Below are 19858 nucleotides of genomic sequence, written 5' to 3'. Positions count from 1 at the left end.
ATCTGGTGGTTGCTACGGCCTTTTAATGCCCTAGTCATTTGCTCTGCCGCTCCGTGTTTCTACCTTTGTTGCTCGAATGCTGACCTCTAGTGTTTGTTGATGATGCTGGTTCTGTTGCTAGCAGGGTTTTTGAAACTTCAAACAAAAAGCATCTCACATCTTCAATTATTGTCTTGGAAAACACCCTCTTCACTTCTTTATTCCACTGTCAATTTTTCATTCACAGATTTCATTAGCTGCATGAGACATACAATGTAAGTTTCCTGAGAATGAAATATGCTGCATTTTCTTTGGGGTAAGGAGCAAGAACAGGGCCACTCCATTAGGTAACAACCGTGTCAAGTCTTTTGCAGAGGTCATCCCACGAGTGGAGATCTTTCACTGTTTTCTGACCACTGGCAAATCCTCCCAGCGATCTCTAGGAAGAATGTCTGCAAACTGGAATGCCAGACCTCATGGCCACAGCAGCCAAGCAGGCCTTCAGAATTTGTCACAGTGCCAGCTGTTTTGCAAATATTTTTCCTAGAGAGGCCATTCAACTCCTTTCACAGGAGGAGATTCTCTTTTTGGGAATGGATGAAAACAAGCAGGATTCGCACTCAAGATCTACAGGTTCTTGTCTAGAGACTTGTATTTGTTTGGTCTTTGAACATAAAACTAATATATGCATCACTGGCCCTGTCCAAAGGATGCAGGTGCCACAAAAGGGAAGGTGGCCCAGACATACAGAAAACAAGACCTGGTTGGAAAAAGTCTGTTGTTGACTTTCCTAATAGGTCTTCTTCTGTTCAGCCTTGTGGAACTGCATAAGTGGAGTTCCTTTGGCCGGGTTGCTCTCCTTATGCTTTCACACGGGGACCACAATTCAGGGAAAACATTTTTTTCTGTCTTTGGTGAAAGACCATTCTAGATTGGAGGACCCAATTCGGGGAGCTCTACACAGGAGTTCCACTAAAGGCAATCTTCAGAAAGGTCTGAAAACAAATATATATTATACCTTTTGTGCCTCTGACACCAGTTTAGTCTTTATGGTGTACCAGGCAAACTACCCAATCAGAACAATATTCGGACACTAAATGAGCCAGGATGAGAGCAGACAGCTTGCAAAATGCTTCAGAATCCTGCAAATTATTACTAGGGGCGAGTGATCACTCTGGAAGTTGTAGCAATTTGTGATTAGAACAGAGTGAGGTTCCTGGTATTGGAATTTACTAACATTTAGGCAGCCCTGCCCATAAGTTGAGTAGCCATCTTTTCACAAAGGGGCAAACTCGCTTTGCATCACATACAAGGCAAACTCACAGGTGAATAGACAGAATGTGTGTCTGAATAGGCTCTGGCATATACCTTCTAATTTTGCTTAGGGTCAGCTTGATATGAGGGAACTTCTCCTTGAAAGTCTCGTTCATGTTCTTCTTCAGCTCGGACGGCTTCACATATTCTATAACAGTGGTCTAATTGATAGAGAAATATTTTAATTAACCATAGTACTAAAGACAACACAAGTGTGGAAACATGATTTTCTTTGCACATGGGTTAAACACTTCGTTTCAATTCGGTGAATGTGAAAGACTGGGGACCGTGTCTCCATATAACGTGATATTAAGCACATCCTATTCATGGACATGAAAAGCAACTTTGGTGGAAAAATTGGTGATCAGATGGGGAACTCAAAGTATTAAAGTTGTCACAATATTACCTACTCGTAACATATTTACTAGCCCTCCGTTCACCTCGACTTACACCCACCATACATAGGGATATACTTAAAAGGATATTACCATGTATGAAGCGAAGATGAGAACACGTTTATGTTTTCCAAAGGGCCACTGGGGATCGTCCAAGAGGTTGGGATCATATTCAGTCACCTCTCCAGCATCGTTTCCTAGCATAACAAATACAGAAGAGATCAAAAAGGATGAAAATTAACTCAAAATGACAGAAGTAATAGTTTTCATATTGCATGTGTAAATTGGAACGGTTACCTTGAAAAATGTGGTTTCATGCAACAAAATGTTAATTTAAAAACAGCAAGGGAAGAACAGGTTACTTACTTGTGGTAACACTCTTTACAGTTACTCTAACCGCAGGAATGTAAATTTTACAGCAATGCTCCTGCCTCTCGACAGGTGGCGCTGTGTGACTCAATTGTGACTCTGTATCGCCCCCAGAAGTAACAGAGAAGTGCTGCATATGAGTTCCAAACCTTTGTGTTGATGGAAGTCTATTAACCCTTCTCCTTTTGAGTCCAGAGAAGCAGAGTGGAGATTTCAGCGAAAACAATACTTTGGAAAATTATGTTGGGCATAAACTTTATTTAGGCCTTACAGATGCAAGCATGAAGAAAGTTGCATTTAAATATTAGTCTTCGTATTCCCTAGCAGATAAACCCACCACATCTTTAGAGGGGATAATAAGATGGCTGAAGCAAATATATATATATGATCTTTCCTTGCCAACTAAAATCGGTGCTTCTAGCCCCTGGTTAGGAAAGAAGTGATAGCTCAGGAGATTGCCATAAAGGCCTGCCGTGACTGCCTAGCAGTGACAATACAGCACTCACAGTGGTGGACGTATGTAGTCCAGGTAAAGAGACTTGGGATTTTCTTTCACACTGTGTACACAATCAGGGGAATCAGGAAGAGGAACATTCTTTAGGAGGGAAACTGGATCTTTATCTAGTGGCCAGTTTTTTCCTTCCCTTTCCTTGCATTGCTTTAAAAATATGCAAGAGCCAGAAATGCTTCAGTGAGGATTCTAGCAGGCAGGTTTCAATGCAATAATTAGTCAATTCTGCCTTGAAATAATACGTAGAGAGTTGTGCACACAGATGTGTGGGTTCAAGTGTTGTTCTTGGTAGAATCTCAGACTGATCACTGTTTGGAGGGTGTTCAGAAGAATCTTTTTTCTTTGAGCCATGCAGGTATTTTTTTTGTAGCTATTGTGTACCCCTTGCATAAAAGTGGTAGTTTTTGTTGCATTGGCTTAGAATGTGTGCAAATGGTTTCATGTAAATGCTTAACAGAGTGTGATCTTACTGAGTCTTGAGGAATGCTTTGGCACAGAGTTGTTTTGTTCGAGAAACGGTTATACATCTTGATATGTTGGATGGCATTTTCCAAAAATGAAGTTAACTATTTGAACACTACGCTTTAATGCCCATCCTATCCCTGTGGATTGTCAGGAGGCAATCAGTTCAATGTGTTGTATGCTGATGACATATCTAGGAAGATAAGACTGCATGATCTTCTACCCTCCTTGGCAAAATGTGAAAGATGTCATTGATAGCTTTAGTGTGGCTCTTTTTGTCTTGAACTGGGCTCAGAAGTGCAGGCCCGGAAGGTTGTTTACCTTTAGTAAGTTCTTAAGCCAAGCAAGACATAGCCTTCTTACACATTAGCTAGTAAAAGTTGGCCTGTAACAGGCTGAAAGGTATTTAGGTTTTGGAGTCTGACCCCAGTTTCTTTTGCAACGGAATGACTTTTGAATGAGTTGGGGACTATTCTTTGGGTTAGTGATGAGGGAGCAAGATTCGTTCTGGTTGAGTGTGCGCAAGGCATCGTCGGTAATGTGGACCATAGTAGTTTCGGTGCCCAGACCCGATCGTAAACCAGATTGACAAAGGGCGAGGAGATGGAATTGTTCAATGTGATTGTGAAGCTGAAGGTGCACACATTTTTCTAAGAGTTTAGCTCGAGTAGGATGTTTGAGATGAGGCGGTAGTTGTTTGGGTCAGAATTGGGCTTTTTTGGACGAGGGGTAACCAGGCCACTTTATTTTAATGGCACTCTGGTAAGGAGCCCTGGGTGAGTGAGGTATTATCCTAGTCCATAGTGGAATAGGATAGTGGACTCATTTAGGAAATTGGGGGGTAGGGGATTGTTGAAGTGTTTGGAGAGTTTTAGGAGGATAATAGATTTAAAGGTGCCAATTTCATTGAGGGTTTTGAAGCTAGACCAGGAGGAATTATTTTTGGGTGAGATGGGGGTAATCCCAGGTAAGCTTCATGATCTGGTGGGGAAGGGAGTAGGGGCATGGCAGATGTTTGATAGCATTATTGATGTTGGTGATTTGCAAAATTTTCTCAGCAAAAATGGAGGCAAAGGTTTCACTGTTTGGCAGTGTTGTGTTAAATGAGAAGGTAGGATTGGTTTTACGGGTCGATCGTTTTTTGATCATTTCGAACAGTTCTTTTGGGGGGTCGATTAGTTGAAGTATCCAAATGATTTGTGATGAGTCACTTTGGAGTTCCTGACGTGTCTACTGTAGGCATTGCGTATTTGGAGTAGGAGTTTGAGGTCGGCCAGGGAGGAGGTATGTCTCCTTGCTCTTTGAGAGTCAGAGGTGTCGGCGTTCTTCATTGAGGTTCGAGTTAAACCAAGGCTTGAATCTTCTAGTTTTTTTTAGAGGCAAGGGAAACCATTGGACAAGGGCAACCATTGGACATGGAGGTGAAGTAGTGATCAGTGAGGTCATGGACGTCGTTCATGGGGAGGGCAGAGGAGGATGGCATTATCAAGAGTCGATATAGTTTGAGGGTTGATACTGTATGTGTCTCGGACCCAGTGCTTGGCTTTTGTTGATTGGCCTTTAGAAGTGGTTGCCTTTTTCTTTGATAAAGAAGGTGATGCAGTGGTGGTCAGTCCAATCACAAGGAAGAATAGATTCTAGTTGAATGGTGTTCTTCTTTGCAATGATTATGTCCACTGTGGCTACTTTGGAGTGGGCGGTCTATTGCGGCTTGGATAAGGTTGAGATCCTGGAGGAAAGACTTGAAACAGTTAACGAGAGGGTCATTGGCATTGTTCCAGTGAATATTAAAAATCACCTAAGAAAATCGGATTGTTCTGCTCTACATTGTTGGAAGAGATAATCTCCATGATCTGTTCAATGTGGTTATCTCTGGGATTGATTAAAACGTGTGGAGGGAGCATCTTGGGTTCTTAGTGGTGATGTCGATCCGGAGGTATTCACAGGAGGGCAGAGATACAGTGTGCCATTGTTTCAGACTGAGGATCTGTATATGCAGGCTAGACCGCCTCCTGGGTGGTCTAGTCTAATGATGGCATGACTGGGTGGTGGGTGGAGTGGAGGGGGCGGGGGACTGGAATGTCCAGAATGGGAGTAGAGGGTTCATTCAACCAGGTTTCAGTGAGCATGAGGATGTCTAGGTTCTGGTTAAGAATGAGAACAGCTATGTCAGCCTTGTGTTTCAAGGCAGTGCGGCAAATTAGTAACACACATTTCACGATTGTTTTGAAGGTAGTCAAGGATGTATGCAAGATGGGAACTTGAGTAAGTTTCAATGTATGAATAAAGCTGGTGCTAGAGTGGGATGTCCTGATAGGGTGAGTGATAATAGTCTTGATTTTTGTGGCTGGTAAAGTGCGAATGGCTGGAGCAAGGCTGTAGGTGTCAAGGAGGGAGACTATATTGTCACTTGATAACTGCCAAACTAACCAATCAGATCAAGTGGAGCAAACCTGAAAATAAAGTGGTAATAAAATTATTTTATTACAGGTTTGTTTTTCACTACAGCCGCCAGTCCGGGTCAAGAGTTGGGATGGGGACATTATGGCTGACTGGCAGTAGGGAAGGAGTAGTGCTGCACTTTAAAAGTTTAAAGTGCGTATGTCACTTTGGCTGGCTGTCTTGAGACGGCCAGTCTGACATGCGCACTTTAAACCCCTCTAATCTGAGCTGTCTTACACACTTGGGTGGAGAGCAGGCACAGGCCTTCAGTGCCGGTAGGAGGATTGCACCAGACCACTCCAACCAATCCTGGCCCTTTGCTCATACTGGTTAACAGCATGAGAGCAGAGCCTGGATTGGTATGGGGGAGTGGGCTCAGAGACCCCTTGCCGCCTCTTAGGAGCGGAATACCGGACCAGAGAGGAGTAGGTATTTATTTTTTATTTCATTTAATATATTGTTTTATTTTGTTTTACACTAGTGTGAGAAACTTGCACTGCGTTTCGCCTCAATTCCAGAGCTTTTAATTGTGGCCCGTTATAAACACGGTTTATAATGGACCATGACAGAGCTTTGGGGTTACTCCTAAAGGCATCCCCGGAGAGTTCGCCTGATCGCCCCACCAGTCTTAACACGCAGTCAGCTGCCACGGAGAGTGAAAGGAGCAGGACACACAAAGGATTTTCAACAAGAATATATGCACTAATGGTCATCAGGAGCTGCGTTTCAACACTAATCTGATATTTGCATCGACTGATGCATTGTACATCTTGGTCAAGGAGTCAGCCTTGAGGTCGAAAGTAATATAGCAACAAGCCAGTTGAGGAGCTTAATCCTAATGAACATAAGGCACGCAAGGATGGGCTACATCCGATAAGAGGGGAGAGCTTCCCCAAAGTGAATGTCTGGAAAGCTTAGCCAATTTACAAGTCTACCGGGGCTCAACTAATACACATCAGACAAGTCATCTTCGACATCTAGCAATACATGAAACAGTTACCTAGCAGCTTCTGAGGGGATCAGAGATATACAGTCAGATTTGTAGACCATGGTTCAACCTCTTAAGTAGACTGTATGGCTCAACAATATCCATATTCGCCTGCACTGGAGCGCCTTTTGTCATGCCCATTTTAGGACTCTTTACTGAGAAACACAGCTCGAGAGACTAGGATGCATGAATTGTGATCAGCATAAATCTAATGATATTACACTGGTTAATCATATTTATTAATGTAATTAATTTACATTACGGAAGCCATGGTATGGTATGGCATGCTGTTGTGACACACACTGCAAGAGGAGTGGGCCATACGTCAGTAAAACACAGGTATAAAAAAACATTAACAGGAAAACATAGCAGACAGATCAGTCTAACACGTTTATACCTTGCAAAAACCTAGTTTTTGAGAGTTGTCCCTTACCAATTTCGGCTCCCGGAGAGACAGCACTAAATCTTGGAGTGCTAAAGTTACGTTTTGCAGAGTCCACCACACTACTACGGTTATGGTTCACGGTTGTCAAAGGTTCCGTTTTCTGACTAACAAGGGCGTTTGTTGGATGCAAGAACCGAGCATAAGAAACCACCTGAGGGAAAAGAGAAAAATAATTCAATATTTTGTCAGACAATTTTTTTCTAATCTTTTATAGTTGGGTGTTCAATTGGAAAGCCTTCTATTCATGAAAATGTGAGTACCATTAAGATATTTAGAGCGTGCTAGAACCAACCCCCTCCTGCCGCCACGCCTCTTCCCATAGTTGCGACTAAACTAACCCCCTCCTGCCGCCACGCCTCTTCCCATAGTTGCGACTAAACCAACCCCCTCCTGCCGCCACGCCTCTTCCCATAGTTGCGACTAAACCAACCCCCTCCTGCCGCCACGCCTCTTCCCATAGTTGCGACTAAACCAACCCCCTCCTGCCGCCACGCCTCTTCCCATAGTTGCGACTAAACCAACCCCCTCCTGCCGCCACGCCTCTTCCCATAGTTGCGACTAAACCAACCCCCTCCTGCCGCCACGCCTCTTCCCATAGTTGCGACTAAACTAACCCCCTCCTGCCGCCACGCCTCTTCCCATAGTTGCGACTAAACCAACACCCTCCTGCCGCCACGCCTCTTCCCATAGTTGCGACTAAACCAACCCCCTCCTGCCGCCACGCCTCTTCCCATAGTTGCGACTAAACCAACCCCCTCCTGCCGCCACGCCTCTTCCCATAGTTGCGACTAAACCAACCCCCTCCTGCCGCCACGCCTCTTCCCATAGTTGCGACTAAACCAACCCCCTCCTGCCGCCACGCCTCTTCCCATAGTTGCGACTAAACCAACCCCCTCCTGCCGCCACGCCTCTTCCCATAGTTGCGACTACAACAGTCAGACCTTTGTTCTTGTGTTTTATGCTTCATCCATCGTGCTGCAGTGAGGGGAACAAACAACCAGGGTGCCCCATCCAAGAACCAATCAGGGTTTTGAAGCGGTTACTCTTAAAGGTCGTTCCCGGACACATCCTACCAAGTTCATCATGCAAGACACATTTCTTTGACAGATTTTACATTCAAGGAGGGGAAAGGAAAGAAGCGAACATCACAATTTGAAGAAAGCCAGCAGCTGCACTTCAAAACGACGGAGCTCATTGTGGCAGCAATTGGAGTGGATTCTTATTTTCATCCAATGCCATAGTATGCATGGATGGGGTGGGGAATGCAAGGTGCCATGAACTCAACGAGGAGTCCAATAAATGGAAAGAGATTACAAGTAACATTTAATTTACCTGAAAGCAATCTTCGTAAATATTCATAAATATTTGAGAGAACAGCAAGAAGAAGTAAGCTTAGTGGGAGAACGTATAAGGGAAAATATAACCAAAAAGATTATGCCAGGATGCTTGACCCACTTGAATGCCTTATTGAAAATGCCATAGTAGGTCTCATCCAGGGGCAATTACTGTGGGATGCAATCCAGTTAAGTAGATTGGTCTAGTCTTGTCATAAAAAGAACAGTCCAGCTACAACTACAATGCCACAAGTAACTTATGCAGTGAGTAAAAAAAAGACGAAAAGTTGCCCAGAGTAATTACCAGCAGCAGATTAGTTCAAGCATTCCACACATTGTTTTTCGCACTTGTGTGCTAGAATCCAGACAAAGCCTGGCAAGTACAGAATATCCATTAGAAGGACTATGGTAGCTGCATTTCCGATTGTGGAATGGGTATTGACCCCACCATAAAGTCTTTTGATTGTGAACGCTAATACCTAGCTATGGATTGTCTAGATGTTGTCATACCAGCAGAGGCAGAACAAGGTTAAAACAACTATTTGGTCTCTGCGATGGAGAATAGATTCAGAAAGAAGGTGGGTAAAGAGATGGTTTGGTTTACATAGAAATGAGAAAATAGCTTTAGATGGAAAGATTGATGTGTTCTTAAAGTCACCTTCATTCAGTAGAAAACATGTATGATTTTAGAGAACAATGCCTGCATCTCACTGGCGTCAATCGATGAGCTAAGAGCTAAGAGCTATTATGAAATATGCAGAGGGCTAGAAAACCACAGGCTCAAAAGACCTCGGGTTAACTCACATGGAGAATGATGCAATTGGAGGGACACTTTAAGGCCCTTCAAAGAACAATTTGTCACCGGAACGGTGGACAGAGAACTCTGAGGTTCTCTCCTAGCAAGACTTAAAAGGCAACCAATTTGATTGGTATTGTAAAGCAAGCTTAGTGAAAGACTGAAGAAGGGTAATAAAAAATGTCCTCAAAAGAGTTGGGGTGAATGTCTAGTTGGGAAAGTTTGTGAAGCTGTGCCACACCCTGTCCTTCTACAGTTCTGGACAGCCCAGTTTTTCAGTGGAGATTAACAAGCACGCACCCTCACTGGAGATGCGCTTTGTTGATTTTGTAGTCATCAAAGCTGAGCTTCAATGCTATTTGGTCTCTGAAAGTGTACGGTTTTGAGTGGCAGTTGCTACTGCACTCTAATCCCAGAGAATGTGGCAGTTGATGGTTGTGACAATGGCCTCTAGCGTGGGGCACAAGCATCATTTTGTGTGTGCCCCTCTAGGGCAAAACTGCCTTTCTCAAACAGGGGTGTGGAATTCCTATAGCCAAACGCCCAGGACATATTGTTTGGGATCCAAGACAACACATTTTCATGCTTATTTTGTCCCTGGGACAAGTAGGCCCAACCCCACTGTAGCACAAACCCTTCGGCTGCCAGTTTACAGTACCACATTATGGATCAGAGAAGGGCATAGCCTGGAGTTCAGGCAATATTAGATCCATATGTTAATGCAGTTCAAACTTGTATCTATGCCTCATTAATGCAAAGCCTTTATTATTAGGTTGAGCGCTCGAGGGAAATGTAAGCTCGGACTGCACTATTGACAGTGGTTCCAGTATAAAAATGTGTACACACGTTGGCAAAATTTAATATGAGATTATGCACCATGCTCCGAGAATGTTCTCTGATTACATACAAATATTTGCAGAAAATTGAAAGCAAGATTTATGATTCTTAGCTTTCAAAATAAAATGTTCACAAAAAGTACAAGTAAAAAAAAAAGATCGCTGAACTACTATGAAATTTTAGGTAACGTTTTATTTTTTTTGAGCATCATTTACAAAAATATGTTGATGCATGCTAGTATTTCCCCCAAAAATATTTATAATAGAAAAAAAATCAGTATAACTAGTTTTAACCAGATTGGAAATATGAAAATAAATAAGTGTTTGCAAAGCCATTAGGTCTGGCATTGGTGATCAGCCTTTTTGTTTTATCAATGCGTGTCTAGTTTTGACTTGCTTTTTGTAAAACTTTATTGTAGTGTGAGCTGCCAGGCCTTCACCGTTATAACAAACACTGGCAAAAAGTGAAAATATTTTTTTTCCTCAAAATGCACACATTGTCACAGTAGTCCCTGGCACCGAACAAAACTACTTTGTGCCTATATGCTCCTTGTGAAAGAGGAGAATGCCATCACTCACAGTGAAGCAAGTTGTTCGAGACAGAGTTAGAATTGTAATAAATACAAAAGGTCTTGGTTAATGCCAGCCCTAATGAGAAGCCCAACTCTTAAAGACACAAAACTGCACTACTGGAAAATGTCCTTGCGTTAGTGCGGATTTACAGCTTTCATGAAATCACAAGAATTTAAAGCAGAGCAGTTGGCATAACGGCTAGGGCGGTTGACCTCGGAACTGGGGAACCAGGTTCGAGTCTCAGCAGGGACGCACAACATCCTGTGATTCTGGGCAAATCACGTAATCTACCCGCGCCTAACAAAAATGAATGTGTCCTCATGTAACACAACTGGTGCTCGTGTAAAGCGCTCTGATACCAGATACCTTCGGGTCAAGTTCGCACTATATAAAACTGTGAAAAAAACATAATATTCTAGAAAAGATTTGTGAACTGCATATTAGCACAAGCAAATATGCATATGTATTTTTGCTCAAGTGAAAATCTGTTGAAAGTTTACAAGCTCACTTGCCCTCCAACCACTTTTTCCCCAACTCCGAAAGAAGTTTTACTTCTGTCCTTGTCAGGAGTAAATTTCCAATCTTTTTCAGGATGGAAAAAGATTAGAGAAGCGTTGGTAAAAACCCACAAAACATGCAAGTTAGTTTGTTTGCACAGTCTCAAAGGCATTCCAACCCTGGAACTATTGCTTGGCGCTGCCACCAGCCCTAGTATACATATCTGTGGAAAGGTGGCAAAGTAAGGGAATTGCTAAAATTCAAACCCAACTATCACATGATCCCTGGCATAATCAGAGTGGCTATTATCAGAGCTCTTATAAAATGAGATTACTGCCATAATTTGTCACCGCACTATACGGCACTAACGGGACACGTGGATTTTTTTTAATAGGACAAGTAGATTTATGGAGCAACATGTCCCCTGGACGAGTATATATTTTAGTAAATTCCACATTGCTGTAAAAGTTCAGTTCAATGTCCAGAACTGGCATCTTTCGCCTTCATCAGATCTCCTGTCCTCCCCCACAGGCTTTGACCTTCTTCGTGTCTCCTGTCCCCTCCATTCCTAAAACCAGGGCACCAAGAGCAGGTTTCCCCAACCTCACCACATTTCTGTGTTGTGGCATGCTTTCCTGACACCAGCTCTCTAGATGGAAGTGCAATGCACATTCCACCTGCACATCCCACCTGAACCAGCACAAACTGATCACTGTGCGCACATGGGCAATAAGCCTGCAAAACAAGCACACAAAAGTGGAGTACCTTAGGACAAGTGACAAGCACAGACACTCCTACTAGCTCCATCTGTCCTCCTGGGCTACCAAATGAGGGTAAACATTGGTATTATTCAACCAGTACTCATCTTGTTACCGGTCTCACTCCAGACTTGCCCTAAAACTTTGAGGCCTGTACATGCACCACACTTCTTGTCCTGGGAATGGGGGTGGTCCCTACCGGTCTGCATGAGCAGGTCAACTGCATCTGCTAGGAACTTCCAAAATACAAACTACTTGCCCCAAAAAACTTACAGCGAGTGCTTGCCCACTAATTTCCTTCTGCACTCATCAAAAATAGAGTCCAGGTGAGCTTTTAACCAGACTCTGAACACTAGTGGACAGGCTACTGTATTCCCATGCAGGGCCATCAGGTCACCAAGAATATCACTGGGAGCACTCAAGATGTTGGAGGTGGGCCCTTTGTTGTCTGGGGTGGTGGATTTTTGGGTTTGAGCCTTTGGACTGAAAAGATCTGTACCTAAAAATATGACTGACTTGACCATTTCTCTGCTTGCTTGTATCCAGTCAACCATACTGATATTATTCTAAAGGTCCTTAACGCTTATAAGGCGTTCTGAAGCATTTCTCACAGAATAACAAAGGCCATTGTGTTCGATGTTACACAGAAATCTATTGAGGTGCCAAAAGAAGTTTGAAATTTTATGCTGGATGTAGAAGATGTGCAATTAATTTTTAAGGCATACGAATTTACTTACTTGTGATTAAAGTCTTTATTTCTAACAAGTAAAGCTCTGACTGGACATTGAAGTAACAAGTTGGTTGCAAATACCACTTGCAGTAAGTTTCAAGTTCTCTCCTTCACTGCCCTGATGGAGTCAATCTACTACAAGGAGTTTCCTCGACTATCCAGTCTGGATTGCAACTGTACTGTGGCCTTGGGACAACTGTTTACCAGGCCTTACCCAATGTGGGTAAGCTTGTTTATCTCAAACTGACAGAGGAACTCAAGAAAATACATCAAAAAATCCCAGGATCAACACTCAAAGTTGTAGAATGACCTTTTAGAATCTGGTCCCCTCTGCTTGTTCTTATTTATTTATAAAGTTTTATATAGCGCAAACAAGATCCCGAAGGATATCAGAGCGCTTTACAATATGATGGGAGGAAGAACATAAATGCAGTGTCACTTGAAGTTGCTGATTGTAGTTTATTACTCTGGGCTTTAAGTGCTACAGTTAGACTGCGATATCAAGGGTGTAAAAAAGGCATTAAAATTCCTAGCGGGATTCCTGAATTTAAACAAGCATTGGCAAAGACGATGTGTCTCTAGGACCTATTGTCTTTGCCAATGGTTTTATCCAAGGGGAACAGCATTTCCGATGCTTTGGTACTTGGCTACAGAATATAAAAAATTAAACAAGGCAATAATCCTATAATTCATCGCTGTCTATTGTTCATCTGGGTGAGTGCCAACCTATTGCAGAGAGACTTTATAGCTGGATTACCCAGCTCTCCCACTGCACCATAAACTTGGAATGCCATACCAAAAAGGACAATAGTTGTGGCTGCCAAAACCAAACTGGACTGAGGGTAGAAACATACACAAGCTAACGGCGGTCGCAAACCGTGTCCATCTTTCTAGCCACCATGTCGGAAAGGCTGGGCTTCTCCAAACGTGCAGAGCCTTTTTAAGTTCATCAGATTGTACAGATATAGCTGCTGGGAAAAATTGGAGCAAGATCCCCTGTCTTGGTGTGGGCAAAAGAAATTAAACCCTAAAAAGAACACATAACCTTCAATGCGTATGAAAGCAGAATTTTAGAGTCATCAAATCTTGGTTCGAAGTCATCTGTGTTTTAAGAGGTCCTGCAGAATGGAGAGGCCTTTCTGCCTGACTCCCATCAGATCTAGTTCCACAGATAGGGCGACTGCTTGAATTGGTGACGGTGAAGTGGTCAGTACAATGGAGCGTGGGGGGGGGGGGGAACTAAAATAATTTTTGAAGAACTCCGCAATGAAAAGGATTTTTTTGATCATCATGAAAAACCAAATCATCTTTTTTCAGGAGCTTATAGCTGCCCATAGTCCATGTGTTCTGCCTGGCCTAGGAAGAGCCATAAACGGAGTAAACATGGAGACACCCACAACAGGCATTTGAGGCAGCACAGATACAACACCATAGCATCCTCAAGGGGATTCCCAGCCAGTGAGTAGAGTTAAGAGTTTTCTTGTGCATCACTGACTCATTGGATGAGTCGCCCACCTAGGGAGGATGCAGTTTGCCTTGAGGACGTTCCCACTGAGAGGAGCAGTTAATGTTGCACCCAATGCGCCTTGAAAATGTTGTTGAGCACGTGCTCTCTCGCTCTCATAAGAGTTTATGATTTATCTTGGTCCTCAACTTTGTTTGGTGAGACCAGCTCCTCCTGTATCTGTCCTATTGCAACTGTGTCACTTCTATCTTAGCCAATTGGTTGAGCTCCCAGCGAAGTAGATGCAAAAACCAGGTAAACTCCAAAAATGGGACCCTTGTGGTTTGGGAGTACTGGTCAGCTGCCGCGAGCATAACCAGTCATGGCTGCACATCAATTTGTGAGTTCCTGCAGTTGTGCCCCACAGGCAGGGCTCAAAGCCAGAACGCAAGGGTTGTACACGATGTCCTCTTTGCACTGAACCTGAGTAACAGTGCTGTGGTGCTTTCAAGAGTGCCCGGGATGTCCAGATAAGTATCAGTTCCACATACTGGAATGTGCATCTAGAACAAGGTCTGGCCTATCAACCAACCAGAGAGAAAGCACACTGGGGTCCTCATGGACACTTTGGAAGAGAAGCCAGTAAAAGGCAGTGATTGCCTCTCACGACAACATAATATTTAGAGACTTTGCGCTCAAGCACTCTTGTGCCTTGATGGCAGGTCAAAAACAACTCCATTATTGCTGCATGATGGCTTGAAAACCTCCCCTGTTACAAATGCCGCGCTGTTCAAAAAGAGCATATTCACCAGACTAGAAAAAGAGGCCTTACTGGTTGATTCCGTTCACCTAAGTTGAATGCCAAAGGTCTACATGAGCTAGAGCTGTCCCGGCAAAGATCTTTGGTCTTCAGGGCACTAGCTTAAAAGAAAGCTTATGCACTACACTTCTCATGGAGTGGCCGAAGACAAGGAATCAGAGGAAACTTCTATGCACTGTACCTAAGGGATCATGCACACAGCTACAACATAGCCTATAGGGAGTTAGCAGGCAGGAACATCATGCTACACTGACAAAAAAAACATGCAGAAAGCATTAGCTAAGAAGAAAATGTAAGCATGCATAATCAGTGCAGGAGCTTCCTCTCAGACAGCGGACCAAATTCAAGGTCCTCGGTATTGCTTATTGGGCTCCTAAAGGAGGCGGACTTGCATTTTTGAGACTTCGTTTTAAAAATTATGAGCCAACCCCGATACCTGCGCTCGGCTGGAGCAAACAACTTGGCCATTTCCAGGACCAACTGGGGAAGTAGATGTTTTGTACTGGGTACAGCCAAACTCTGGAATGAGTTACCCCCTTCTATCACAGCCATGCCTAGCCTACTGGCATTCAGAAAGGCACTTAAAAAATGGCTCTTTGTCTAAACCTGCTAATTGGTCCTCATCCTGCTGTACTGAGCTAGCACCTTGACACCTCCGGGTATTTGTGCGCTTAAGATATTTATTAACATACCAATGATGTCCATTACTTGTATTCGTGCTGGAAACCAACCTCTTGTGAGCAGAGACCACATTGGGATCATGCCTTTTATGTGCACAAGTCATACCATTATTCTAGCCCAGTCCCCGCCATAGAGAAGATATACTACCCAAGGACATCTTAACGTACACTCAAAGCATTTCAGCAGACCAGCTGATAATTCTAAGATGTCAAGCAAAGCATGCACTGGACTGAAAAACAGCAGAAGGTTACTTACTAACTTTGCACTAATTTGAGAAAAAGCACTGTGGTTGGACGATTTCAACAGGTCAAATAATTACAAAATTATATGGCAGCGGTATGCTATTCACTTTCCAGGCAATTACAGCTTTCCAAATATGATCCCCTCTGTACCTTCCCATCAGCTCCAAGTTCAACACCTTCCAATCCAAGGACCATGTCTGTACCGCTGGAGTTGCCACCTGAAGAATGACGCTGCTTCTGCCCTTCCACCTTCGACTCACTGTGAATATATGGGAGGCAAGAGAACAGTTAACAAGCAGCCCAAAAGTATCTCTCGAAGGCTTGATTAGCTGACTCGGTATGCTGCATGGGGCTTTGAGCTGCCTCGGTCTTAGTTCAAACGCTTGTTCCTCGGTAGCCTTTACTTTGAGAGCATCTGGTACCATTCTCAGACGCTGTGGGCAACCATACTTATGGGTGGAACCAGGGGCACAACTAGACCCGAACGTTCGGGTGGAGGGAGGGGGGTGAGGAGGGCAAAGACTCTCAGCTAGGGCTGGCCCTAGAAGACGGTCAAGCAAGGTGCAACAGTCTTTTTTGGCACCCCTCCCCCATTTCTTCCTTTTCCATGAATTCCTTCACTACCACTCGTCAAAAATACACCTCATCTCTCTATAGCCCCTTTCTGACAAACATTTCATTTTTTATAGGGCTACTCGTAGTTAACTCACACTCAGTTGATCTGCATGGTACACATTCTTTGTGGCAGGCACATTAAGCCTCTGCGCTGTGTAGGTGTCAGGAGTGCCCATGTAAGTGCACGGTTAGCAGTGTAACAGTGTGAGTAGGGTGAGAGGAGACGGCAGGGTGAGTGAGGTGACCGTATGAATTTGGGTGCAGATGTAAGTGCAGAGTGGGCCAAATCGATGTATGGTTAGTGATGGGCTTGTCTGAGTGAGATTTCAGAGTGAGCAGTGAGGAGGAGAGGTGAGTGAAGTGGGACTGGGTGAGTAGTGTGCTCATGTGACCGCAGGGTGAACAGCGCAAGTGTATAAATGCAGTGTGGTCAGGGTGAGTGCATTGGAGTGTGAAAGTGAAGGGCGAGGAGGAGAAGTGAGTTGTCTGAATTCAGGGTGCATTCCCAGACACTTGAAGTTATTGAGGGCTGGTGTAGGGTTTCAGATACAAGTTCAACTATTGCTATTATGGCATTATTCAGGGACAGGACTGGACTGGCTATAGCAAGCAACGGGCGTTTTCTCGGTGAGCCGGAAAGGTGGGGGCTGGTAGGGCTGGTCTTGGACAGTTTGGGAAGCTTTTGGTACGGGCGGTTTTACAGCAGTGCTGCAATGTTGGCCCCCTGTACCAAAAGCTGCTGCCGTGTTTTCCAAGCGCAACCCGTTCTCCCCTCCCCCCAAGCGGCCGGTCCAACTCAATTGCCAGGCCTGGTTTGCGTTCCCAGTCCGGCCCTGTTCAGGGATGGAGGAAATAAATATTGGACTCATCCTGCAACAAACTTCCAGTCTTGTGATTAGGATTGCCAGCTCATTAAAATGATGTCCTAGACTGTACAAAAGTAAGCAGTCACATAAAGCCTATTTGGAATCACTTATCTGTGCATACTTGGACCACCAAATGGGGTGGGGGGTGAAGCCCTTTTAGCCTATGGGCGCCCGGATGGAACACAGCAGAATACTACAGGGCTTGCAAATCTTCACCTGTAGAAAGATCAGAAAATTGAATTCTTTTTTATAGATCATTTTATTTATTTCTAGATTATTTTAGGGGAAGAGGACAATGTTGTGGTGGTTTCTGTAAAAAAAAAAAAATTCTTAAGAATACAAAGCTTGGTTAAACACCTTCATTTTTGGTACTAGGTGGAAAATAAAACGTACCCCGTCCTAAAAGTCTAAACAAGTTTAAGAGAATTTTGTATGAACAAGAGGCTTGTGTTTTTGGTTCAGAGGGCAGGGTTCTCTGAAGACTCATTCTTCATAAGCATGGACTTACTGCATTCTGTTAATCAGTTAGGTGTATACTTGTACACTGACATCTAACACTAAAAGCTCTTTATTCTGTTAAGACAGCAAGTGATTGAAAAGATGTCTGCTACCACCCAACACTCCTTGTCCCAGAAGCCAACACGAAAGCCCTGCGAAGGCTGAAGGAGAAACCACAAAAAGCAGCAACAAGTGTCCACTGACAAGGGAATGGCACCGAACAACAAATTAAAAAGAGTCTGATTGTCTCACTAGTATTGCTGTGTAACTAAGAGCTACTGTAAAGCTAAAACGAATAAAAAGATGGAACGAGAAGAACCAGTACACCTGCTGAAAGACATGCCAAGATTGTGTTAACAAAAGCAATGGAACACAAGGATTCACTTTGAACAAGGAAGGCGCATGAATAGACCCTCTGCAAAGCACAAGCAGTGCTAAAAATAACTTCCCTGCTTAGCCCAATTAACGCCGCATTATAAAGAGAACACGAGATGAACCTCCAGTTCTTACTTAAACAGCTAAAGCCCGAAAGAGCCAATAACAGGCTCACCGATAACTATACTGAGAAGAATAATTATACCCTGTGGGAGAACTCTTTGAAAACTAAAACGTGATCTCGCCCACTTGAGAACGTACAGAGCTTTTTGGACGTTCCTTCTTTCAATTAGGGTCAAGATGTGGCGAAATAACCAGAGCTGTCCACTTTGGAACTGTGGAACTGGGTGAGAGTCTCGGCGTCGGCTGAACAGCCTGTGATTCTTGGCAAATCACCTAATCGTCCGGTGCCTAACAAACATGAATAGGAGTTGGGTAATGTAACAGGGTGCTCGTGCAAAGTGTTCCAATACCTTCGGGTCGAGTTGGCGCTATATAAAACTGGAGGGAAAAAAATGTAAAAATAAAATATATATATATATATATATATATATATATATATATATATATATATATATATATATATATATATATATATATATATATATATATATATATATATATATATATATATATATATATATATATATATATATATATATATATATATATATATATATATTTTATTTTTACATTTTTTTCCCTCCAGTATATATATATATACACACACACACACACACACACACACACACAAATATGTACATATAAAGAATTTAGATTTTTTTTGCAGTTTTATATAGCGCCCACTAGACCCGAGGGTATTGCTGTGGGTGGGGTGTTTCCTTCCATGTCGTCAGCCGGAAGCAAGACTTGCTTGGAGTGCACATACGAAATACGCGCTGTACCAACTGCACAAAGCGATACCAAAGGGGATGATGGACGGAGCGTTTGAGCAAAACACCCCATCCCCCCCCCCCCCCCCTCAACTGATCTGGGTTTAATCTTTCATCATTCTTTAGCTCACTCAGCCACCGCAGTTCAGACATGGCCATATGCAAATCAGTCTTGACCCTGTGCCTCATGGGAACAGTCCAGCCTGAACTGCCAAGCCATGTCTTCCCTGGACCGGAAACAAGCTTCCGAGGACCGGTTTCGGGTTCATAACCCACATCATGAACATGGAACGTGACCAACAGTAAGACCATGTTTTCCCATTTAACAAGCACGTTCAGTTATAAGGGCACGTCAGACCTGCATGGAAATATCCAAAATAGCGCAATATGTTACAGGAAGGACAATAAAAAAAAGAAAACAAGGGCAGCGGGCTGTTTTCCCTTACACCTGTCTAACATAAAAACTTGGTCTTGTCAAGGCGCTTTTGAAAGGAAGCAGCAAACTAAGTACTGGAGAGAGGGTAGCCTGCCCTCTTCCCGCCATTTATTCCTTTTAAGTGCGCGCGAGTTAAGGCTTTCCCATTCACAGACCTATCCACGCGCTGAGCAGAGACTCACCCTCTTGTGGCCCTCCTCAAGTCTCTACTGCCTAGTATCCTTACTTCCGGAATGAGAAGGACGAACTTCTCTAGCTACCTGTACCGAAGCTTTCAGTGTGCGCGTGCAGGGTATCTACTTTCTGCCCCCTTCTTCCCAAAAATCGTGCAGGATGGACACCTTACCATATGAAGGTCAACCTTCCCAAGCGACTTCCGGTTTGTGTCCCCTTGCACTCCCTTCACCTTCCACACAGAATGGAAGATGGTCTCTCACCAGCCGTCCTACAAATGCGTCCTCAAAATCTATCACCAAAAAACTAAATATCTTTCTTGCAAATAAGCATGCGCACACGTCACAACTTATACCGCAAACTACCTGTTGCCCTCTCATTCTC

General features: G+C 43.6%; 1 protein-coding gene across 2 annotated transcripts in view; it reads right to left on the bottom strand.

Moving 5' to 3' along the window:
- CABLES2 (Cdk5 and Abl enzyme substrate 2) overlaps positions 1 to 19858 on the bottom strand; it is a 143990-nt gene that overhangs the window by 25621 nt on the left and 98511 nt on the right. For both annotated transcript variants that reach the window (XM_086932848.1, XM_086932849.1), the window contains 4 exons: positions 15768 to 15876; positions 6894 to 7056; positions 1782 to 1885; positions 1348 to 1454 (listed from right to left, as the gene is read on the bottom strand). In XM_086932848.1, coding sequence (XP_086788974.1) covers positions 1348 to 1454; positions 1782 to 1885; positions 6894 to 7056; positions 15768 to 15876 — 483 coding nt within the window. The remainder of the gene's footprint in view (positions 1 to 1347; positions 1455 to 1781; positions 1886 to 6893; positions 7057 to 15767; positions 15877 to 19858) is intronic.

Source organism: Lissotriton vulgaris, chromosome 7 (genome assembly GCF_964263255.1).
Source record: "Lissotriton vulgaris chromosome 7, aLisVul1.2, whole genome shotgun sequence".
In the NCBI taxonomy this organism is placed as follows: domain Eukaryota; kingdom Metazoa; phylum Chordata; class Amphibia; order Caudata; family Salamandridae; genus Lissotriton; species Lissotriton vulgaris.
Note: the sequence above shows the minus strand (reverse complement) of the source record. Positions and strands in the feature narration are given on the sequence as shown.